This window comes from Melozone crissalis, unplaced genomic scaffold (assembly GCF_028551555.1).
Source record: "Melozone crissalis strain CALT ecotype California unplaced genomic scaffold, PUWL_Pcris_2 ptg000042l_1, whole genome shotgun sequence".
NCBI lineage: Eukaryota > Metazoa > Chordata > Aves > Passeriformes > Passerellidae > Melozone > Melozone crissalis.
In genome coordinates this window covers 53,223,383-53,248,054 of record NW_026535820.1, presented here as the reverse complement: position 1 = coordinate 53,248,054, position 24,672 = coordinate 53,223,383, and the positions used below count along the sequence as shown (strand labels likewise).

General features: G+C 41.1%; 2 protein-coding genes across 2 annotated transcripts; both read right to left on the bottom strand.

Annotated features, from left to right (window-relative positions):
• Positions 1–509: 509 nt before the first annotated feature.
• LOC128942234 (ovalbumin-like) lies at positions 510–5,456 on the bottom strand. The gene is made up of 7 exons (XM_054284543.1): positions 5,289–5,456; positions 4,593–4,643; positions 3,932–4,060; positions 3,158–3,275; positions 2,306–2,448; positions 1,977–2,132; positions 510–905 (listed from the first exon to the last, which is right to left on the bottom strand). The coding sequence occupies exons 1-7, from the start codon at positions 5,454–5,456 to the stop codon at positions 510–512; spliced, it is 1,161 nt and encodes a 386-aa protein (XP_054140518.1).
• A 14,154-nt stretch (positions 5,457–19,610) lies between these two features.
• Positions 19,611–23,576, bottom strand: LOC128942233 (ovalbumin-related protein Y-like). The gene is made up of 7 exons (XM_054284542.1): positions 23,409–23,576; positions 22,708–22,758; positions 22,219–22,347; positions 21,302–21,419; positions 20,928–21,070; positions 20,443–20,598; positions 19,611–20,012 (listed from the first exon to the last, which is right to left on the bottom strand). Exons 1-7 carry the CDS (start codon positions 23,574–23,576, stop codon positions 19,611–19,613), a joined length of 1,167 nt encoding a protein of 388 aa, XP_054140517.1.
• Positions 23,577–24,672: the final 1,096 nt, after the last annotated feature.

The window sequence follows — 24,672 nt, the reverse complement described above, 5'->3', positions numbered from 1 at the left end:
AATAAAAACCAATTGCTTTGTCAGAGTAGGTATGATTGATAGTAGTTTAGAGTTTAATTTAGGAAATTTTGAGTGACTTATTCCAAGGGAGTCATCATGAAATTTGTCTGTAGAGAAATCTGGCTAAGTTAGAAGATTGCATTTTTCCCCCAAAAAAGGGGATATGTTGTTTCAGTGTGATGACTCTGCACTATTGTTAAATTGCACCAGGAACATCTCTGTTAATGCTCATGCTTTCTTTGGGTCAGATTTTCATTCCTTTAACTCTTCATCTATGAGTAAATAATAATACCCAGCACAGAGGAAAGGCAAAGGGCCTCTGCTTTCCAGGCAAAATTTCAAAATTTCTCTGCCTTAACTTCTTTTTTTTTTTAATATTTTTTTAAATAAAGCATTCTGGATTTAGAAAATATGGACAAAAGAGAAAGTTTATGTTTCTTTTTACCCTTGATACTGCAACACTTTGGGTCTTGCTGTGAGGGACAGAAACTCTTTCAGCTTTCCTCTCTTTAAGGGGAATAGCATCTGCCAAAGAACAAGATGCTGTCAGTTGGGTTGTGCTTGACCAAGAAGAGGAAAGGGTGGTCAGCTCTAATCTCTTCAGAGACACTTATGTCATCTACCCCAGCTCCTGATGAGCGTGCCACCTTACTGCCTGCCTCTTGGATCTCCACAAATGCCTGATGGAATGCTTCAGACACCTTCAGGCTCCGTGCTGAAGAGATGCCAGAGAGATCGGCTGATGAGCTGAACAAGTCGGTGATACCCAAGGATTTTAAGACAGATGTGAGGTTATATTTTTCCTCAATCCTCATGCGGGGCAGATAAACTTTAATCTTCCTCTCTTCCATCTTTCTAGAACTGGTCCACTCCTTGAGATTTTCAAAGGTGATTGCGGTCTCAAGCTGCAAAGAAACAAACAAATTATATCTCTGGGATGAGAGCACGACACCTTTTGTAGCAATGCAGTACCATTGTGGGTTTTTTCTCTTAAACTGACTGCTTTTCTTATGGTGCATTTTCTGGGTACATATGGATTAACGTGTCTAGAAGAGGAAAGCAAACCATGACTCTCTCTTCTCTGTCCTGCTTCCTATTTCTTTAATAGGCTCACTGGCAATTTATAGTCCTGACTAGATGGCTACTCAGCAAATTTCCCAAAGCTCTTGCCAATTTATCTTCTTTTCTTCAGAAATATATTCCAGAAGCCATTCTGTGCTTATGACTTGTAAGCTCTACTTACATTTAAGACCTCCAAGTAAGGAAGTGTTAAAGGGTTTACTAATACCTGAAGTATCAAGAGGCATTTTAACACAGCTAAATTTCTTCAGTAATAAATGAGCTATCAGTTATTACTGAATAAATTTAGCTGTGTTCAAACAACTCTTTATTTTTATAATATAGGTTCTTAGAATTAGTGCAATCTTTTCAATGAACTCGGATTTATTGCATAACTTTTCCTATTCAAACTGCATTCCTGCAAATGACTACCAACAGTAATATGTCATGTATATTTTACTTTCTGAAATTGCTTTAATCATTCCAATACTCATATTTTTAGATAGTTTAATTTTTGAAGGCATGAAGGAAGCATGTTGAAGGCTGTCAAACCATTCAATAATTACAAATACTCAAGCTAAGATGAACTTCCCAGTAAGTTCCTCAGTATGCAGAAATTGAAATGTAAAAGCTTTGGAGCTCAAGGTGCTGGAGTAGCAGCTGCTTATTTGAGAAAAATCAGTTCTGCAGTGACAAAAATTTAACCCTCTAAAGCAGTTGTTTAGCAATCCATCCTCACACAAACATTTGCAGGACCACTGAGAGAGCTGTGTGTCTCTATGCAACAATCCCATGCTGCCAATATTCAGATCTGTGCTGAGGATGTGCTTTAAGATAACTTAATTGAGAAGAGCTTCCTTGCGCCTAGAATTTCACTGTGTTCATGGCTTTCTGAAAGCCAGCTGCCAGGGCCATACCTGCTCCAGGCCAGAGATGTCATCAGGCAACAGCACCCACAGGCTCAGCCGCCCACTGGCATATGGAAGCTCCAGGATCCTGCATTTCTCAGAAGGGATCTCTGCCACTTTAAATGTACCAATCTGAGACATCATCTGCACAGGTTTGCTTTCTTGCTGCAAAACCAAAGAAAACAATATAGTTTTCAGAAAGAGTATTCCTAGAGTGTAGAAATGCCTACTTATGGTTAAAGCTGATGATTGCTGTTTTTCGGGAAGATTATACAGCAACTTGTCAACTCCCTTCATAAATTCTAGAACATGACACCTTTAAAGTGAGGCCCACATACCTCAGAAATTCTGAAAGGAACTGTCTGGGTATCTTCTTCCTTAAATGCTTTCTCCCACAGTCCTTTGAAGTAGATGGCACTGACCAGGATCATGTCAGTTTGTGAGCTCACAGAGCTTGGTCGAAGGATATTTTTGATAGACCCTTTCAAAATGCACAGGAAAGAGAACATGTATAATACATCTGTGTATAACACATCTTACTTGGCAATTTCAACATTAAATGGAGGGTAAAGAATTTGTGGGAAGGAGAGTGTAGGGCAAGGACATTGCTTTAGTTTTGTAGTGTTATCTTGTAGTTCTAAGGTTGATTTGCTTACTGCTGTAGGCAATGGTTGTTGTTTCTCTCCCTATAAAGAATTATAGTAAGAGATATAAGATCCAGAGATTTACTTGATACAAAGTTAGCATATTTTTTGTCAACAGGAAGAACTCTTGGAACCTTATATCCCAGGATGGTCTCCCAACCAAACATTTAATACTTTTTGCATCAAACAAAAGTGGAAAAATTGGTGTCAAACTATTTGTCAATGTGTAAAAGGCATATTTTAGTGCTGTCCCTTTTATCAGGACTGGAAATATTTTAGCATATTTTAGTCCCTTTTATCTGGACTGGAAATATTACATATCCAGAAAGCCTCTACAGATAGAGAGAGTCTTCTAACAGGGATGTGTCTGAGGAAAAAGAAATTGTTAGATGATAGTTCTGTATCTGGGAACTGATCTCTTATCCAGGAAAATGAGCACAGGGAGATATTTTGATTTTTCATCACCTGACTTAAATGTTCTCACATGTTGTTCAGACATGGTGGCAGAAGGGAAAATACTTGTGCTGACATTTGGCTTCCTCTTACCATTTGTCTGTCTTTCAACCCAGGAATTTATGAGCTCTCTGGATTTTTCTGCAGCTGCTTGAAAGCTGATCGATTCCAAGCCTCCCTTATACAGTTCCTTCACGCATTGAATGTATTCCTGCAAAGAAAGAGTATGCCATTTTCAGCTCAGAATGTCAAAGCATTTTGCAGATGTAAAAGGCAAGAATGAAATTAACAGATATGAGCAATCTGCTTATTAAGGCTCATCAGTAAACTATGAGCTAGTTCATAAGCATCTTAAGATTTGACATGCATTGTTTCAAGCAAAAGTATATGCCCACATTTTAAAAAATATTTTCCAGAACTGAGTTTAATCTAAAACCAACATTCAGTTAAGTATGGGGTTTTTATTATCTTTGCCCACTTTTAATTTTTTTTTTTTTTTTGCAATGGTATTCTCCTTGAATTTCAAATTAAATGTTCCTTTCAATGGAAAACCTTGGAATACTTTTGAGAACCTGAAGTTTTTTTCAGGTTTGTTTTCCAAGCTGAGAAAAGAGTTGGAGTTATCTCTTTGTTAATTATACCTTGACTTGATTGGATCTTTACTGTAGTTTGCACAAACATCTTTTTGGCTAGTCACGTTTTTTCTCAAGAGTTTCAGGGGTTAGGGCTGTGATAGATAGAATCTTTATGGAATCTTCCTCCATATGGAGGAAAATTTCTTTAGCAGACCCTTCACTTCTGACAGTGCTTTTTGTATTACAGAAAGCTACAGTTTTGACATTCAGATCAGATCTTAGAGCAACTCACCGGCAGAATTGGGTATTTCTCTTCAGCATAAAGTCTGCTGGCGATGCTGATGGAATAATTGTCACTTGGTTTGGTGATTTGGGTGACAATGTCCTTAAGTGAAGCGTGGATGCTCACAGAGGTGCCGCACTGATTGACATGAATACAAATAAAAATACCCTAGTTTTAATGATGAGTAGGTATTACATACTATATGAAAGGAGTAAATTAGTTGATGCTTTTGCTTATAAAATTGTTCCTCCTATGCTGATGTAGTAATTTTGTAATATATATATTTCAGTGCTGGTTTTCTATTGTAATTTCCTCATGCCATTCGGGGGAACTTTTAATTGTCTGCTACAGTAATCTAGCTTCAGCAGGTCAGTTCCCAACATGTTCTGTTTAACCACTGGCAACCAGCTACTTTGCCTAGTTATACAAATATCTATAATTTCCCCCTATTGGCCCAATATTATGGTGATGGGTTTCATTTTATGCTTGCTCTGAATTCTCTGTTACCCATCTTCTCTGTTCATTCTTATGAACAAAGTGTTCCCCCAAATGCTGGATGAAAAGCACTAGCTGCACATTGGAGTAGGTTTGGAACTGCTACAAGACTGCTTTATCTGATAGACTTTGAAGGAGAAACCGACATAGAGAAAGGATTAAATTTTTTCTGTACCTGAGATTCAGTACTCTCTCCAAATCCTGGGATTTTATCAAAGTGGATAGCCTGTAATTAGGAATAACAGTAGTTGAAATAACTGGTATGACAAGAAGAAGGTTATGCAACAGAGATTAACACATCATGTTTGAAGCAAACCTATTGACTAATTGAGAATGACTCAAAAAGTGCAATCTATCTGTACCATCTCTGAACAGCCATGCATACTGTTGCCTGCTTAGATGATCCTTTTTTCTATTGAGCATCTAGGATTCGGCTCCAGTGTGTGCTACCAATAATGTCAACCCTCCTGTAGGTAACAAGCCAGCCACTCTGTGACGATAATGAGAGCTGTAGGAAACACATGAAACACTTTGCAGTCTGTGGATATGTTTTGGCTCTTTCCCTATAGATTTTATTTCCTTTCCCTATTAAAAAAAAAAAAAAAAAAAGCGTTTCAAGAATGTATTTTTGTCTTTGAGAATTCTACTGCTAAAGTATGATAAAATTTAAATCCAGTCTCAAGATTTTGGGCTGATGCATTTATTTAGCACTGTGAGAGTTTCAGGTGGCCACAGGTTTTGATAACTCTGGATCCACATTTTTGTTAACTCTGGATCCACATCTTTTAGCCTCTGAGCGACATTATTATATCATTAAGGGCTGTGGCTCTGTTGAGCAGCAGGAGGGTTTAAATCCTCCATGTAGTCTCACCTTTTCTATCTGAGCCTTGGTGTTATCTTTTGCACCTATGTAGACCATGGAGAGGGTTGAAATGATGAGCAGAGGAGAGTAGCAGACATTCTCCTGGACTCTCTGGCTTCTCAACTCCCTGAATATGTCACAGCAAACTTCTGTGCTCACTGGACCGATGGAGGCCATTGTGCAGCAGTATTGCCTAGAGCAGAGAGCAGAAGGACAATAGCAATGTAATAATGGAAATAGCATGCACACACAGCACGTGCACTTTAATAGGAATTTTCAGGCTATAAAATATAAACAAGTAATTTGGAAATCATTCTATGTTAACACGTTCGTTGCTATGCTCACCTCTCATGCATGCTAGAAACTGTGTTTTCACAAATCTGTTTCCTTCTGCATTTCTATACATTCACATTTTTTAACAGCTCCTCAGAGCTCTGGAATCTATGGTTTCTGTTTACCTTTTCAAAGAAGTCAAATAACAATTGCCTGTTATTATTTTATTTACTCAAGGCTACATTTCCTTAGTACTTTGTAGCAGCTTGATGAAAACATGAAAATATTCTCTCTTTCATATACTTGCAAAGCTGGAAATTTAAGCACAAATTATATTTCCATTTGGTTTAGCTCTGGGCAAATAAAGATAAAAGCAGAGGCTAGCTGTTTTTATTTTCTAAGAGTAAGTAGGTGTAGTAAAGTATCTATTTGTTGCACAGTACTTACTGTCAGTAGATCTTCAAAGGCCTGTAGCTTACCCTTGTTTTAGTAATAGAAGCATGAACATGCAATATAATTTGTCTAAGGTCATCGAATCTAGGAGCAAGACTGATGCACAAAATTGATGTTTCTTTGTATTGTGCTTTCAGATATGGTCTGCTTCACATAAACATGCTATGTTTTCTCAGACTATAATCTGAGAAATTAAATTGCTGTTTTTCAAAATCCAGCCCCTTACATGGGAGCTAAATGCTAGGATCTCAAGTTTCTCTTTGTAGTGTTAAACTCTACCAAAGTGTTTTGTGACTGGCTTCCTGGATATACACATACAGACGCACACATTCTTCTCTCACTTTCCTTTCTGTATACATGTTCCCACTGATAAATTATTTAAAAATTATACATCTGTACACCCACATACCTTTTTATGTTGTGTTCACCAACTGTATTTTTCAGAAATGCAACTCTTAGAGAAATTTCACACTAAAATAAACTTAGCAAATTCACTGAACACCACAATTCTTCTCTCAATGCATGCTTTTGAACCAGAGATCAAGCAAGGAAATTTATTGCTTGTCTGTCAAAATCAATCTTAAAAGATACAGAATGGGAAGATAAGATGCTCTGAAATAAAATAATATTTTGAGCACAAAATAACATTTTAAGCACAGAGAATAACTTTAAAAACCTCCCCAAAACCACAAACATTCAGATTTTACACATAACAAAATACTGTAGAATGAATGTACACTGGTGAGATTTGTAGAGATCATGTAAATATTCTGTCCTGAAAAATATCAAACACAAGACAATAACTTCTCTCTTTTTAAGTTTAGTCAGAACCAAGGAATAATGCAGTAAGAAGGTAATTTCTTCTAGAGAAATGCTTACCTTCAGGCTTCAGCACCAAAGACAATACAGCTTTCCAGCTGTATGTGGGTATACTGGCTGAGCCCTTGGGAATTTATACAGTCTCAGTTGTGACCCACCCACTGCTGTCCCTCCGAAGTTTGACTTTTGACACCATAAAAATCAATTAATGGTATTAGGTGAGGATTTTTTGTTTCAATGGGTTTGGGTTTGATTGAAGGGAGAACAAATATTAGTATTTTATGCTTTTTAACAGTGCTTTCAACCTGTACATCCGGACCATTTGGCTGGAGAAGAGGCTGGAAAACAATGCCTCATTTGCAATGAGATGCTGGGATGGCAGTAAGAAACAAAAAATGTGAAAACTCTAGTTTTCACACATAATTAGTAGTTATTAGTCAATATGTTAATAAGTAGTCAATTGGTATTAAGGTTGCAGTAATAGACCAGAACTCTCTTTCAGTTAGTCCTTTCTGAATGTACAAAATTCAGCCATGCTGGACAGAAGAGATAAGAGGGCAGGACTTAGCCTTTTATTCTTCTAAAAAAATGTGGAAATAAAGTAGGGTGCATGTGACAAAACCAATTGAGATGAAAGTCGAAACCAGGAATATTTTCTTTGAGAAGCTGGAATATTTATAAAAGATCTTTCTATGAATGTGGTTTTATAGCAAAGTATTTTATTCTCAGGGATTAACAGCAAAACATAACTCTAGATAAAGTAAAAAACAGTCAGTTCAAATGTATTTGTGTATGCATTTGCCTTGTATCTCTCCGTGAGTAACTAAATGACATGACAGATGATGGAGGAACTGTGAAATCCAGCTAGAGTGTTCATGGTCTGTGGGACAATCATAATATATAATAGCAAGTATATTTCATTTATAAAAGCTATTGTTCTGTATTGGAATAATAGAATGGTCAACAGTTAAGAAACCATTCTGACCTCTGCAAAGCACAGTGTGATTTCTAAAAGTGGGGCGAGAAGGGGGGAAGGCAGGAGGGGGATCTCAAAGTCTGTATGATGTAATACTTTAGAACATATGGGACATAACTGTGATCTCTGTTAAGCAGAGTAGTCTCCTGTACTGCTGTCAAAAGTTTAGGTAGTGCAGTATTCTTTAACTCAGTCTGCTTCCTCTTGTGAAAATAAATGTGTCATGTAAATCTACATTCCCCATGATGAGTCATTGTCTGTCAGTGTGTAGCTCAGGAGGTGAGGTGTAACACAGATATCAGGAGAGGCAGAAGTGCTTTCTAGAAGTGTTAGGTAGCCAGAAGAAAATCTGACATATGACTAAATAGTGGGAGGTGTGCCTGGACCCCAAGTCACAGGGCATGTATCACACGTTGCTTTCCTTTTAAGCTTTGTGCCCACAATATATTGATTATTAGTCATCCTTCTAAGATGATGATGAAAAAGCTGAAGTGAACATTAGCCAGTGTGGGCTAATGCCAGCTGTGCTGAACTAGGAGAAGCTGTGGATTCCCTCGAGGGTCTTAGAAAGAGATCTGGAGAGACCGGAGAGCTCAGCAATCACCAAATGTATGAAATTTAACAAGAGCAAGTGCCAGATTCTCCATCTGTGGTGGGGTGATCCTCATTGCAAGTACAGATTGGGGGATGAGAGGTTAAAAACAGCCCTTCATAAAGAGATCTGTGGGTTTGGGTCAATGGCAAGTTGAATATGAGTCAACAGTGTGTCCTGGTAGCCAAAAGGACCAACCACATACTGTGGTGCATCAGGTTCAGCATCACCAGCTGGTTGAGGAAGGTGATTGACCCTGCCAAAGGCAGGGGACATCTTTAATGTCCCTTGAAACCCAAACTATTCTCTGATTCTATGATTTTCCCACTCTACTCTGCACTGATGTGGCTTCACCTTGAGTCCTGTGTGCAGCTTTGGTCACCTCAATGTAAGAAGGACATCACACTGTGAGAGCCTGTACAGAGAGTGACAAAGATGGTAAAGGGTCTCAAGAACAAGGAGAGAAGGCTGAGGGGTGACCTCATCTCAGCCTACAACTTCCTCAGTGGGTGCAGTGGAGGGGGAGGTGTTGCTCTTCTCCCTCTGGTGACCTGTGATGAGCCACAAGGGAATGGAATGAAGTTGCATCGAGGGAAGCTCAGAATGGACACTGAGAAAAGGTTCTTCATCCAGAGAGTGGTCAGTCACACCCTGAAACAGGCTTCCCAGGGAAGTAACACAGCACCCCGTGTGTCAGAGCCCAGTGAGTATCTGGACAATGCTCTTAGTCATATGGTTTATTTGCAGGTAGTCTTGCAAGGATCAGAGAGCTGAACTCAATGGTCCTCATAGTTTCCTCCCAGTTTGAGATACTGTATGATTCTCCAAACCTGTGTGTCTTCACTTAATAAACTGTTTTATCACATTGTTCATAGCGCACCTCAGATTTATGCCGCTATTTTCACTCCTTATCCTTTTTCTGTTCAGGGCCACTTTATGTCCACAAGGATTTAGTTCTACTTCCATCACACTGGTCTTCAATTGCTGCGTGTGAGAGTTGGTCAGTGTATTTACCTCAGTGAAATCTGCCTTTCAAATGTCCTTCAAGACTCTGCTAAACAACTACAATTCCCATTCCCCTAGTCTGGTTGATCATACATGAATTACAGAAGTGTCCAGACCTGTATCACAAGTCCAGTTCATCTCATATGATCTGAATTTTAGGACTTACAAACATATTCAGGAGGAAGCTGCACTTTTGGTGATCATTTTTTTTACACACTATCACACTGCAAGAATAGAATTAAAATTATCCCAGTGTGTTTTTTTTTTAATCTGGTGAGTTTAACTTCTGTGTAGTGTCCTGGTTCCAGATCTTCAGAACAGCTTTGTATGCATTTGAGGCAGAGCTTTATTGTATGAGTTATACGAAAATCATGTTTTCTCTCCAAGAATTGGAGTTTCAGGTTCAGAACACTCCCACAATAAGCAAATACATGGAGGATATAAAGCTCTGCTGGGATAATGTTTGATAAAGGGAAGCTGTGTTCTTTATGAGGGGTCTGGTGTGGTTTTCTGTGCTCCGACTGGAAGATAATGCAAGGCCCATTTTAAGCGACAGAATATACCCATGAGCAAATGAAGAACTGGATCAGAGCAGACCAGCAGCATAACATCAACCCTAAAAGGTCTTTTACAGTCTGCTTGACATGAGGTCTAAAGTAAGCAAACCTTCCTGCACTTGGAAGACTACCTGGGACAACTGGCAATGGATTGTCCTGTCAAGCACAGCTGTGCAAGCGGCACGAACAGTTCAGTCACACATCCTTGTTTGACAATGCTTGTCCCAAGAAAGAGGTCAGCTAAGGCTCAGTTGCCCTTTCCTCAGCCAGGCATTTCATTGTGGAGCTGTCCCTAAACCAACAGACTCTTGAGTACCTGAGCTTTGGACAACTGACAGTGTAAAAGTAACTTAACCAAAAGGATATGAAGTTCAGGTCAGCTCACAGAACAAAGCCTCTCATGTAATCACAAAAACCTATTCAGAACTCAGGATTCTGTCCTTGATCCTGCTCTTTTGCCAATAGAAAGGAGCATATTCATTGTTTTGTGTTTGTCTTCATTCCACATTGTGACTCCAGAAGCTGGCTTTCAAGCAGAGACGGAGGTAACCAGTCACAGAGAGATTTACTGATTGCAGCTGACTGTCTAACTTGTTACCATTGCAGACCTGGGTGCTGCAGCTATCAATGGTTTCTCTCTTCATTGTTCTGTGGTTCTGTTTTTTCCCCAGTACTAAGTAAATGAAGTATCTGGTCAAGCTCCTTCAGAGCCCATAGCCCACCTGGCACCTTTCTGCAACAGCTCTATTCCATTGGAGAGGTGCACTGTGTTGCCTGCAGTGCTGCCTTGATCTCTCACAGACAGTGACAGGGCATTTGTCATTGCCCTTAATTGTCATTGCAATATCCCATATGACATCTCACATCCCTTTATTCATTGGAGACTGACACAGGCTTAGATTTCATTATACAGATGATGATTTCTTACTGCTCCCCCTGACATAGGTTGATGTGACCTTCATGGCATAATTTTCAATGATCACATCCCACAGGTCAGTAATGGGTTAGATGGGAGTCTTTGACTCCCATGTTTGAAAAACATCCTCACTGTGGTTGAATGAGTTTTAGCCTCACATACATGCAAAGCCTTTGCCTTGCTTCCATACCTGCTAAATATCTTTCTGTGGAAGCAACATGTGTCTGATGATAAAGGTGCCTTCATTCTGTCCAAGCTCAAATGCAAAAAGCAAGTATACAAGAGTTGAAAGCAAGGAGAGTCCACCAGGCAGGAGTATAGAAGCTTTCACTATACACTGAGAGATGAAATCTGAAAAGCAAAAATTGTGCTGGAGGGAAAATTGACAAGGGATGTGAAGGACAGTAAAAAAAGGTTTTTAGGTACAACAGCAAAATGAAGACTAAAGAAAAGTCAGGATGATTGGAGAAGGTTCTTGATGATTTGAAAAACCGACTAATTTTCAGAAAGGAACAGGAGGAGAATTGAGGAGACTACAGATCTCTGCAGTCACTGAAAAGGTGTAGTGCACTGCTGCAAGGCACTAAGAGTTAGTACTCATTATGATCTGTGTCAAGAAAAAGTCTCTAAGACACTGCTAAAATGCCACTTATTGCAGCTAACATTGAAAGGAAAAAGAGGATAATATAGATAATTTTTATTGTCACTCAGTACAACTACCTGAAAGGAGATTATAGTCAGGTAAGGGTCAGCCTCTTCTCCCAGGTAACTAGCAATAGGACAAGAGGACATACTCTTAAGCTCCACCAGGGGACATTTAGGTTGGACATTAGGAAGAAATGCTTCACAGAAGAGGTGATTGGGCATTGGAATGGGCTGCCCAGGGAGCCACCTGGGTGGAGCCACCGTCCCTGGAAGTGTTTAAGAACAGACTGGATGTGGCACTCAGTGCCATGGTTGAGTTGACATGATGGTCTTAGATCATAGGTTGGACTTGATAGGTCAAAGGTCTTTTCCAACCTAGTTGATTCTGTGATTCTGTGATTCCCTTAGCTGCAGAAAACTCCAAGCTGTGCAGCATTGGAAAGATCACCAGTGAAGGAATGGCATGCAATGCAAGTCCCATCCACAGAGATAGGTGCTCACTGACGCTTTGGTCTTTAGAGCTCTTGCAGGAATTTTTAAAGAAGAAAGCAGTTAATTTCTTCTGAGAAAGAGAAGGATGTTCACATGAAGACCTGCTGCTTCACTTTATGATAAATGCTAGGAGGCAGGGGATGCAGTCACTCATGCCAAGTGGGAGCTACCTACATGTTCCTCCCTTCTGACTTGCACACAGAGTTCATGCTGCAGCCCAGGGCAATGTGCAGGACAGCACAGGATGGGGAGCCAAGCTCCAAGCTCGGCAAGCTCAGGCCTGTGCCTTCTCCTGGCAAATACTATGTAGGTCACTAACGCCCTGTACAATTGTATTTGAGCTCAAATCCCTGCAGAAGGCTCCCAAGCATAGCCTCCTGGGAACATTTTGAGACATGTGAAGGAATAAAAGATGATGAAGAAAACCAGCTCAAATTTACCAAGGACAAATCTCTCCTGACAAACATCATTGGTGTCTAGGATGGGACAGCATGTTGTATAAACAAAGGGAGAGCAGAGGATATTGTACACCTGACTTTAGTAAGACCTTCAGGATGATCTCCCATAATATCCTTGTAGTCACATTGGAGAGCTATAGCCTGAGTAAGCAGCCAATATTTTGGGTGGAAAGTGTGTACTGAGAGAAGCGGCAGGAGCAGGGCTGCTCCATGAGGACAGTGAGCTGGGCCAAGAGTCAGCCCCCATGCAGGGCAGTGCCCTCACCACAATATCTGACCATAGGGAAGCAGAACCAAATGTCAGTGACAGGGTTCTCCAACATCCATGGACACAGCAAGAGGAGAGCCAGGGCCATGGTCCATTTCCAGAGCCTAGGGTTAGGGAGCAATCAGAGCTGGTTGCTGCCTGTGGAATGGGAGGCTGGCTGACCAGGGCCCAGCCCCATTCCACCTGAGCGAGGGAAACAGGACAGACCCTGAAAGGCTGACAGCTCCAACCAAGCCTTCAGAACATGAGGCAATAAAAGTGACAGGGCATGTCCAAAGCTAAGCTGGGAAGTCTCTCCACAGGTGAGGGCTGCAATCAGATCCAGTGACTACGAGGCAGGTCAGCAGTGACAGAGTAGGCTCAAGTTCAAGCCAGGAAATGAGTGCACAAGTTGTTGTCAAGCAGGCCATGGCCAAGCAGGGCAGGACTGAGGGGAACAGGAGAACTGCCCCTGATGTGGTGTCACTGGGGTAGGGGCTGATGGCCTGGGGTGGGATCTGAGATTTGGGCATGTGGAAGAGGTCCCATGGAAGATCAAGGCCACTGAGGGCTTCTAGTGCAGCCTCCCCTGTGAGGACAGCGTGCCCTTGCTCCTCAGGGAGACCTGTGCTCAGGAGGGACTCACTTCAGAGTGGCTCAGTGGCTGTGGGGTGTTAGGGGGCTGTTTCAGGGGATGCAGAGCTGGGACAAGGGCAGTGGATAGGAAATGGACATGGCATGAGAGGTCAAGAGCTGAGTGAGATGGTCAGGCCACCCCAACCGGCCCCAGAGGCTGGTCAGGAGCAGGCCAGGAAGGATGGTCTGGCTGGATGGAAGGGGATTATTCAGGAGACTGGCTCTGAGTAATGAGTGAGAGCTTTGTGGAGATTGGGAAGGTTTGTAAGGACAAGGCCCTGTGTGACCGGAGACCCAGGCTCCTCCTGCTTGGCAGAGGGTTCAGGCAGGACTGAGCTCACTGTCCAGGAGCAGCAAGGGCCATCTTTTCCCAAAGAGGAATAAACCAGGAGGCAAAGGGGATGCCCCAGCTGGAGTCTCACCAGCCAGGGCTCAGCAGCTGAGCAGAGCAGGCCTGGAGACCATGGGTAGTCCAGATCCTAAGGCAACGTCATGGCTATGAGGCAGGTGCAAAGACAACATTGACCACAAAGTCAATTCACACAGCAGAGGCAGGTCCAGGTCCAGTGATCACAAGCCAGGGCCAAGGTCACATTAGGAGTCCTTGGCCAGGAATGGGCACAGCTGTGTTTGAACTGGAGAGTGACACACCACTGGTGTAATACGCATGGGAACTGAAAGTCCAGCACATAGCTTAGAGCTCCTGAGGTCACAGGTGTGGGAGAGGCTCCAGGACTCTCACAAATTCCTTAGTGCAGGACTATTACAAATTCATTAGTGCACTCAGAGCTCTGTCATACACTTACGAGCAAAAGAGATGGGCCTGGAGACAAGGCTGCAAGGCTTAGGACTGAGGTCTGTCAGGAGGGAGAACTGGAGACAGGAACCAGCAGCGTACTACAGTGCTATGCCTAGGCTGAAACAAAGCTGTTGCCCACAACAACTAGCTGTTGTTGTGGGCAACAGCTTTGACTTGGGGAGTTTCACTTAATTTCTTGCTGATTAACATTAATTTTTTTTGTTTATCTCACAAAATCGATGTAACAGACCCTTCATCCTGCTTCCCCACATTTCACTTCAATATAAAAAGTGTCCTCTTGTGCTTACTAGTTTCAGCTTCCTTGTTATACTCAGTCCCTTTGGTGGAGCAGCAAGCAATGGAAGAGGTTGTGATTGGTGTATAACTGTTTATATCTGCCAGATGGTGCTGCTCACTTTATTCTGTGCTCTAGTCTACTTCAGGAGCTGCAGTTCCATAGGGATGTCCTTGCTGCAGCATCAGTGACCAACAGGCTGCTGTTCCTCTGGAGTGTCACTGCCCTAGCATGAGCTGCCTGTGGCTGCAATGCCCCAGAAGTGACTCCCAAGAGTGTGCCTTCAGCTGTGCTCTTTATAAAATCCCCTTCTTATTAACATCCCCATGTCTTCTCTTCTGTTTCTCCAAACGCATCTGTCACACGTCTCTGTCCACTACTTCTTAATTACACTCAAGCAGAGGTGCTGTTTGCTCCTCTGACTGGAGATTTGGCACAGTATGAGCTCTTCTCATTCATTACAGATCTGCTGTAAATGGCCAAGGACAGGGTTAGGGTTAGGGTTAGGATTTGTGTCCTCCTCTCACAAATGGTGCCGGTACCCAATACAGGCTCCAGACCCATGTGCAGAGGGTGCTGGGGAAATCTCTTGCTGAAGCTGGCTGTGCTTTCAGGGTCCTGACACTGGCTGTTGTCAGTCCTGGAACTTAAATAGCTGATAGTATTTTCTGTGCTTTTATTACCACTCAACTGATTTCTTTTCCATGTTTTTGTCCAGTTTCCCTTTAAAATCATGTGAAATTGTATCTGCTTCCACATTCTTTGACCATTAATTCCATCCTTCAGCTGTTTGTTGTCAGCTACCTCTATGTGTTAGGGTTTTTTCACTTCTTTCTGCTAACCTATTTTAATGCCATTAAGTTCCTACTTCAGAAGATATACCAAATAGTCCACCTCTGTCACTGCCTCCATAACACTCAGCACTTCAGAAACCTCTGCTCTCAAGATCATCCCTCTCCTAAGTGTTTGACTGCGTGGAAGCAGCTTCCAAGCTTTGAATCTGGGCACTGTTTGTGGCAGAGCTGTCAGATGCCTCCATGGGGGTCTACATCCCCCTCACTCCAGAGAAGAATTTAGGTGGAGTCTCTTGTCTGGCCCCTGCTAGTTTGCTTGGCCATGAACCTCAGCAAGATGGACACTGCAAGTGTTCATTTTGGACACTAGTAAGAAAATTATTAAATTTCCATTTCCATCTTATCGGAAATTACATGAGAAAGGGAAAGGAGAGAGCATAGTCAATTTCATGTCCCTTCCAGTGGCCAGATCCCAAAGTGGTGCAGCATTGGATAGATATTTATTCAGGGAACAGCACAATATGCATATCCCATGCATGCAGAGGTTCACTGGTGGTGTGATCTTTACAATTTTATGGGTATGTTCTGTTTATCATTTTTACTGATGAATAAAAGTATACAGAAAAATGCTGTTCAAGATAAAGACAAGGATATGCCAGCAACATCATCACAAGGTGCCAGTTCAGGACTATCTGTGAGGTTCTCCATTCCTCCATCTGTGAGGTTTTCCATTATGGTTAGCAGATGAAGTTTAGCCCACAGCCCCATGATATGTTCAGCAGTGTATGGTCCCAGACACTAAGCAATATGTGCAGCATAACTAAACACAAACTGCACACACTGATCAGCCTGATCAGATCCATTTTTACATGGTCACTAACTCCTCAATGTGCAATAGTGTTCTGGTTAGGAGCACTACAGACCCTGGTTTGTGGATTTAACCTGCAGGCTTGATATTTGACCTGCCTCATCACCACAGGCTTGTTTGGCAGTCACAGGACTGTAGCAGCAGTGTAGGGAATTGCAGTATCTAATATATTATGGGGAAAGCCCCTGCCCTTCTGGTCTTGTTGTCACCTCCTGCTGTGTATCCCCTTTCCTTGCCAAGCAGCCTCACCCCTGCTGCTTTTTGACAATCTCCTCTCTGCTGTCCTTTTGCCCTATTGATAAATTTTAGCTCACTAGCCACAAGAAACAGAAAGCCCTGCTATATGTCAAAGCCTTTCTAGCAGACATGTTGCATTCTGTTTGATTCAGCATGCTGTGCTTTCTCAAATACCATTTGGGAATCCAGGACAAGTCTGCCCTGGAGTCCAGGGGGTTCTCTGCACTTCTTCTAGTGACTATGGTTACAGCATATTGCCTGCTAGATCTTGTGCCTTCAGCCATGGATTCAGTTTGCTTAGGACACAGCAGGCTTCTCTCACAAGTCATATACGCAGAGGGATGTGGAATAGTCTCAGAAATTTATATCCCCCAAAGGGCAGGGAAGATATGTCATCTTCAACCCTTCCCCAAATGACATAAGAAGGAAGGGCACATGTAGTTCACACAGCATTTCAAATGCTGACCTGTGTGTGTCTGGTTTTGTTCCACACACCCCTGGCAGAACAGTAAACCCAGAACAACATGGCACATGGTGAAAATGGAGAGTAGTGAATGGACAGATGGCAGTTTATTGACATACCAACTTCAATGATGCTGCTAGGGGGACAAGAAGGGCTAAAGGACAATACCCAGACTTTGTGGGAGCTGGGATTAGTGTTATTAAACTCTCACCAGACTTCAGAGCCAGGAAACAGCAGGCAGAGTTTGCTCTCCTCATGGCTGCTCTTCCCTCATCCCTTTGTAACACCCTTCACGCTGGTCTTTTCAGAATTGCTTCCCATGGGAGCTGCAGCAGCCACACTGACCTTGGCAGAGCCTTTGCAGCAGGTCCTGCCAGCCCAGACCAGCAATGCCCAAGTGCAGTACTGGGCCCAGCCTTTGATACAGGGGATCTTATTCAACCTCCCTGAATCTGCACTTCTACCTCTCATTTTAGCCTCTTTAGAGGGTGGTTGGTTTCTCTTTCGTAAACAAAACAGCTCCATCCATTCCACAGTGTTTGACCATGATATTTTTACCAGGACACAGACATTTTAAAACGCCTCTGATGTTTCACCAAATAATATTTCTGTCTTTTTCTTCAAAAATTACCGGGCTTCAAGCCCAGTGCCACTGGTTTACATTTTCAGTATATTGATCATAATCATCTGCTTGCACAAAAATTAAGAACAAAATTGGAACCTATGTTAAGCTCCCAGATCTAGTTTTCAACAGATGTCTCTCTGTCAGAAGACGTGAGACATTTTGTATCCCTAGTGACACCTATTGGCCCAATGTAGAATGAGTCAAATAGTTCTGTTTCGCAGTGAGGACATTAGGTGGACCTCTCTCAGATGTAGTTTTAGGAAACCATTTACCATTTAATTACCATTGATTTTCACCGTTTATTTTCTTTAAAACAATCATCAAGCAAAGAAACAATTAAACAATTGTTATATATATATATATATAGAGAGAGAGAGAGGGAGAGAGAGAGAGCAGTTATTTTTTATATTGATGTTATATAATTCCATAAATATTAATTTTATGTTCATTGCACCTAGAAAGTGCAGAGTGACAGATATGCTTGTTTCAGTTTAATAACAGATCTATAATTGCTTATAAACTTTCACCCTCTGCTTCTTAGAAAAGTATTTTATACATCCTGCCTTTTTCTTTTTTGCTTTAGTTTTAGCAAAACTCCCTTTGCTGCCTTAGGTTTTAAGTGAAGCAGAACATTATATGCATAGAAATGCTTGAAATTACATAAATAAGAATATGTTTTTACTTGAATACTTCTGTTGACTGTGTCTGATCCCTTCAAGTTGTCTTGGGAAGACCAGTATTTGCAGCTCTTCCATAGGTTTCATAGCAGCCAAGATACATTTCCCTGTAGTCAGCATCATAATTTCAAGTTATATTTAATACTTACTTCTAAACTGTTTGAGGCAGCTCCAAATACTGCCAAGTATCTCCCTTTTCTAAGCACATTTTTAGTACTGTCATTCGAAGTTCTGCATGTATATGCCAACAGAAGGAAGATTGCTGAAGTCTGTGATCAACACTAATAAGTCTTTCAATTGGATAAACTACAACCTGAAGAACCTTTCCCCTAAACACTCTGAAATAGGAAATGATACCTCTAGGGGATTATGTTATCAAAAGGCAGTAACAAAAGATTTTCTCACACGGTTCCTGTGGGTATTAGACAGCTGAAGCAGTCCACCTTTTAAGAAAAATAGCAATCCTTTCCTTGTGTTTTTGTACTTGTATCTCTTAGGCATCACCTCAATGTATTTCCTGGGGGCAATTAGAGGCAATATTTTAAAACTATCTGGAAATACAATAGCAGATTTTAAAAACTGAGTTATTTGATATGTCATATGGAGATGAGTGCAAGGTAAAAATAGGAGATGTAGGGCTTATCTTGCTTAAATTCAGTATTTTAAGAAAAAAATGTTAGGCTCTTGAATTACTTCATATATGGGTACCTTCTGGTTTTGAAAATAGTATCTAAATCCTAATCTAAATGCATTCTGTAAATAACCATGACCCAATATATCATATATTTTGGTTGTGTGGTGCAGTAACACAAAACAATTAGAGACATGCTTAGTTTGCAATGCTTTTATTAGAATAAATAGAAGGACCAACAATTGACATTCACAAAATCAATGGCATATCATGGGAATAAAGATGGGAAATTGCATCAGTCAGGAAGGTGTTGTGTTTGGAGATGATGATTTAAGAAGAAATGGTAAACTTTCTGTATGCCCCCTCTGAACAAGACCTTAGCCGTACAGTATGCGCAGCACAAAGAAGCACAAATGCATTACTCAAACAAGAATGATGCTGAAATTAAGAATTTAATCTGCAAGTTGTCCAGGCATCAATTCAAGGATGGTTACACAGCGAGATCAACAGAAAGGAACAGGATTATTTTAATAGCTGTGTTTATTTCCGGTAGAAAAACCAGACTCTCAATATCAGTGTCAGAATTTCTCACAAGAATAAAAACAGTGGTCCTGAATCCTAAGTTATTCAATCATGATGTTAAGCTACCTCTTGAAGTTCTTATTTATTCCTGGATATAAGTCCTCAGTACAATTTGTGTAAGCAGAAATATCACCACCCAAAGATCTGAAAAGTCACGCACTTCTTCAGGAATATCTCCCTAGATACTGAAGGCTTCCCACTTAGTGAAGAGATAAGATTATACTACAATACTAGAGTAAAGGGAGTCTGTTTCTTAGGGGTAGGCAAGCATTATTCCAGCCCTTTTCCTCCTTAGGGAGAACAATATCTACCAAAGAGGAGTATCATGTCACTTGGATTGTGTTTGACCAAGAAAAGGAATGGGTGGTCAGCCCTGAACTCTTCAAACTCAGAGGAATGTTGGATGTCTCCAGTTACAACCTCTGTGCCACCTGCCTCAGTGCCCTCTTCATTGACTTCCAGGTATGCCTCGTGGACAGCCTCAGACACCCTCAGGCTCTCTGCTGCAGAGATGCCAGAGAGGTTGGCAGCTGGGCTGAACAGGTCAGTCATACCCAAGGATGTCAGGACAGATGTGAGGTTATATTTCTCCACAATCTTCATGCGTGGGAGGTACACTTTCACCTTCTTCTTTTCCATCACCCTGGGACTGGTCCATTCCAGGAGTTTATCATAGCTGATTTTGTTCTCAAGCTGCAAAGAGAGGCAGGGAATTAAATGTCTGAGACAAAAGTTAAATGGAATGCTTTCTTGGAATGCTTTCTTCATCACTTTCATTTTTTATTTCCCCTAGGACAAACTTTTCTTCTTTAGTAAACATTTGAAATCACTCACAGTAATAATAGTCCTGCTACCTTGCCTGCCTCTGATATTGGTGCATATAGCAACATCCTCTTCTGGAGAGCTGCAGCAGCACTACACTCCTTTACCATCATTTTAAAAAACCGAGCTCAGGACTCTCCTAAGAGGCTCTGCCTCAGCACATGGCAGATTTTGTGCTCCCCTCTCAGCCCAGCACAGCCATGGGGTGGGCAGCTGGGATGTCAATGGGCAGCAAAAGGTCTGACAGCAGCCAAGCCCCACTGATGCCACAGCCCTTCTGCTCACCCTGCCAGGGCCATACCTGTGCCAGGCCAGAAATGTCATCAGGCAGCAGCACCAACAGGCTCAGCTCTCCACTGGTGTACGGAAGCTCTAGGACCTTGATTTTATCTTCAGCCACTCTTCCCACTCTGAAGGTGCTGTTCTGACGCATCATTTGCACGGGTCTGCTCTCTTGCTGCAAAAACAAAAATGTGAGATGATGCAATGTGGGAGCAATCTTTTTCTTTGGTCAGACAAATGTACGATGCCTTTGAAAGACAGGACTCAATCTTCAACCATGCTGCCTTTGGAAAAGAGCTGTGTCTCCATTTTCCTCTCTTGCTTGCTTGTGTGCCCTGGAAGCCTGGTCAGACACAGATCTTGTGAACTCTACTTGGCTTTAGGCCCACTCAATGACAATGATGGACTCAGAAAAATCACCCAACCTGTGATTTGTAGCCCCCAGACTCCTGCCTATGTGAGCCAACAGCTGCCCTGGCCAGAGGTATGTCCGTGCCCTCCTACCTCAGTCACGTTGAAAGGCTCTTCCCGAGTGTATTCTTCTTTAAATGCAGTTTTCCATATCCCTTTGAAGTAAATGACATTCACAAAGACCAGTGCAGTATTGAGATCTACAGAGTCTGGCACCAGGAAGTCTTGGATCCGTCCTTTAAGAAAGAGACAGGGCAGAGAGAGGTAAGATCCAGCTCCTCTGCACAAATCTTTGTGATGTTGGGGTGAGGGTGGTGGCTCCTGTTTTGTGGAATTTAATGTTCATAGCAATAAGCAACCTGCAGTTGCTTGACCCACCTTTTCTAGAGGTTATGAGAAGAGGAAGACAAGGATGTAATTTATGGTAGGTGAGCAAAAATGCCTGCTACCAATTTTTAAGTCCTTACCATTTGTCTCTTTCTCCACCCAGGAATTTATGAGCTGTCTTGCTTCCTCTGCAGCTGTTTTGAAGTCAACATCTTCCAGCTCTGCTTTGTAGAATTTCTTTGCACACTTTATGTATTCCTATAAGCAAAAGGGTTACAGTTGTCAGACTGATGAGGGCTTGGAATTGTACAGATGTCTAAAGCAAGATTGTGAAAGAAAGCAGAATGATTTAAGTAATATTGAATGTTTACTCCTAGGTTTGTGCATCAGACACTGAACATGTCAGTCACATCTGTCTTCCTTAACTGAATCTTAACGCTGTCCAAGAAAGACTGCTTCACATATATAGGTCTGGTACTTTTTGATGAGACAGGGTTCCAAGTCAAAATTTTTATATATTTCCTTTGTTTTACCAAAACACTTTCACTTTATATATTTCCTTTGTTTTACCAAAACACTTTCACTTTTTTTCACTTTAACAAACATTTCTAAGGACAGACCAATGTTTGTCTCTTTCTCTTTGTGTTCACTCTTTAGGGTTTTGAACATTGTGTTCTCACATTCTTAGATTTCAAAAGTAAAGCTTCCTTTCACTAGGAAAACTGACAATTTCAGTTTCCAATATTTCAAGTAATAAATTTTATTTAATTTCCCTTAAAATTTACATTTTTCATCACATGCCATTTTTCTAGTAAATTAACAGCAATCTTTATTACTCCCTGTGATTTGCAATATAGGCACATTTTATGCCATTATATCTTTTGCCTTCATCTAAGAGGCACAGAAAAGTCCAAACTCATTTTGTACCAGTTCCTTTCAAGGCTCACATGCGCCTCTTCATCAACAGAGTGGGCTACTCTTGGTGGTGCATCTCTAGGGCAGAGTTACAGGGCATTTACAGGAAATCTCATGGAAGTCAGTTCACAGTATAACTCACCTGAAGAATAGGGTATGTTTTTTCAATATAGAGTCTGTCAGCAATCCTGAGTGAGTAAGTAGCATTTTGCCTCCTGATGTCTGAGAGGAGATCCTTGAACGTTTTGTGGATGTACTCAGCAGTGCCACACTGAGGTGATGACATGAAAAAAGAAGATAGATTGCGTAAGGAAATAAGATCCTAAAGTCTCGTCCCTTTCAGTTAAGACTGATGCTACAGGTCAGTCTTCCCCACAGACTGTCACCTTTGGGACAGCCAGTGCTGTGGTGGTGGTGCACTGAATGGGCAAGATAAGCAACCTGCTGTCTTTCTATGTTTGTTTAAAAGCAGGTGAATCACACCCTCCCTCCCTCCACAGACCCCCTTGGGTTGAGGCCATTACTGTAGTTTTTGTTAGGTTCTGAAACAGCCAGGAGGAGAGGCAGAAAAGTTCTACTTTTGTTCTGAGGAGAAAATAAGACGGAAAAAAAGATTAAATTATTTCTCTACCTGAGAGTCAGAAATGTCTCTATCTCCTGTAGCATTATCAAAGTGAAGGACCTGCAAGAGAAAATACCAGTGGTAGAAATGAGAAGCATGACCAAAAACAATGCAAATTTGAGATTGTTACACATGTTGCTTGTGTAAAAAACCTGTTGGCTCAGGGAAAAAAACATATTATGAGAAAATACATTAACTAAAAATTCACAGGTTATCTTGCAACTGGTCTATGCCCTCTGTGGCCTTCTTGGAAACTGTCAATACTACTCTTTGCTTACATTATTTTTTTTTCTGGTGAGTATCTAGAAATCAATTGAGTTACATATTATGTGTTGCTAAAAATAGTCTGTCTTCCTGTCTTTCTGGGACTTATCTTTTATATATATTAAAAAAGAAAATCTGATTGCATTATTTGGAACTTTTCAGAATTTAAAAAACATAAAATTGCTGACTGGTAATCTATTTTGCTATTGTCCCTGAGGTTTTTTTTTATGTTTAAGTCAACTGCCAGTTATATTGAAAATATACACTTTTATATTAGTATTTTCTATATGTAACTCCTGATTCAGTTCTCTATTTTGTGACTTTGGCTTAGTTCTTGTGCACTGAAACAGGTGAAAACCTCACCAGTGGATATTTTTCAGTGATGTTACTTAGAAGGAACAAGTAGCACAAGTAGAGGTGACTTTACACCTGTGTAAATAACTTACCTTCTGCATCTGGGATTGAGTCTTACCCCTTGCTCCCATATACACCAGGGCCAGGGTTGAAAGCATGCTCAGGGAGGAAAAGAGCACGTTGTCATTGCTGCGGTGCAATTTCACCTCTTTGAATACATCAAAACAAAATTCTGCATTTGCTGCACTGATGGAGCCCATTGTGGAATCCTTGTTGTCTGAAGGAAATAGAAAGAGTCTGACTTACTGTAGTGAAATAGGTCAATTGTTATGCAAAAAATTCAGTTGAACCCCAAACTTAGTGCACAGAGTTTTTTCAGCAAACAGAATCCAGTGGTGTGGATTTAAAAGGCAGATATGGTTTTGGATTCATGAGCAATCAAAGTGCTGGACATCTGCCAGCTGTGCATAGGCTGGTGAAAGAAGAAAACACAGACTAGAAAATACAGTGTGCAGCTGCTAGAGAACACAACCCAGGGTACTCTGCCATATGAATCACAGTCCCTATCAAATCAACATGTTCATGTGACAGTCATCTCCTAGTGTGAGATAATTTGAACAACAATGCATCTAACTGTTCCCCTGATAGAATGGATGCTCATTCTCTCTCTAATTGATTGAACTGATTGTATAGGTGATATAAGGTAGATTTTTTATTATTTACCTATTCTACTTACTGTTATATTTTAGGCTTTAAGCTCTGTTTTTGTTCCTGGAGAAGAAACAGATTCATGAAGCATATTCTTGGGGGTTTTATTGTTGTCATTAACCTTTGAAAATGTAACTATTAAAGATAACAGAACTGTAAAATGATGGGATCATCTGAACAATCAACTCCTTGATTTCATTCAGAGAATATCTTACATAACACATAGAATTTAAACAAATTCAATTCTGTCTTTTAATACTAAATGAAAAGTTAAAGCAATCAAGGAAGAAGGAAGAAAGTTTGTTGTAGCTTATCAGCAGCTTTTCAATGTGGAAGAATTAGTAAACAAAACTATAGTTCATAAATAAAAATACTTTATGCATGGCAGACTGAAACAGCAAAATAATACAGATGATACATCTGAAGGCAGGTAAGATTTCTGCTGGTAAGATGCAGAAGGCATCCTGTGATAATTAGTTTCTTCAACTGATACCGAAGGCCACAAACATGAGGTTACATCAATACAATTATAAGTATTGTAAAAGACAATTGTTATTATCTTGCATATCAGAACTTAAACCGTAATTGAAAGAAATGCTTACCTTATCAGATGCACCAGGGAAAGGTAGAGCACAGCTTCTCAGCTGT

Excerpts from the sequence above, each read along its gene's own strand:
- LOC128942233 (XM_054284542.1), bottom strand. The coding sequence starts at position 23,576 with ATGGGCTCCATCAGTGCAGCAAATGCAGAATTTTGTTTTGATGTATTC. Across the intron at positions 21,420-22,218 it reads AAACATACCCTATTCTTCAG|GAATACATAAAGTGTGCAAA; the intron begins GTGAGTTATACT and ends TTTTGCTTATAG. Across the intron at positions 21,071-21,301 it reads GGTGGAGAAAGAGACAAATG|GACGGATCCAAGACTTCCTG; the intron begins GTAAGGACTTAA and ends TCTTTCTTAAAG.
- LOC128942234 (XM_054284543.1), bottom strand. The coding sequence starts at position 5,456 with ATGGCCTCCATCGGTCCAGTGAGCACAGAAGTTTGCTGTGACATATTC. Across the intron at positions 2,133-2,305 it reads TTCCTTTCAGAATTTCTGAG|CAAGAAAGCAAACCTGTGCA; the intron begins GTATGTGGGCCT and ends TTGGTTTTGCAG. Across the intron at positions 906-1,976 it reads ACATCTCTGGCCTGGAGCAG|CTTGAGACCGCAATCACCTT; the intron begins GTATGGCCCTGG and ends GTTTCTTTGCAG.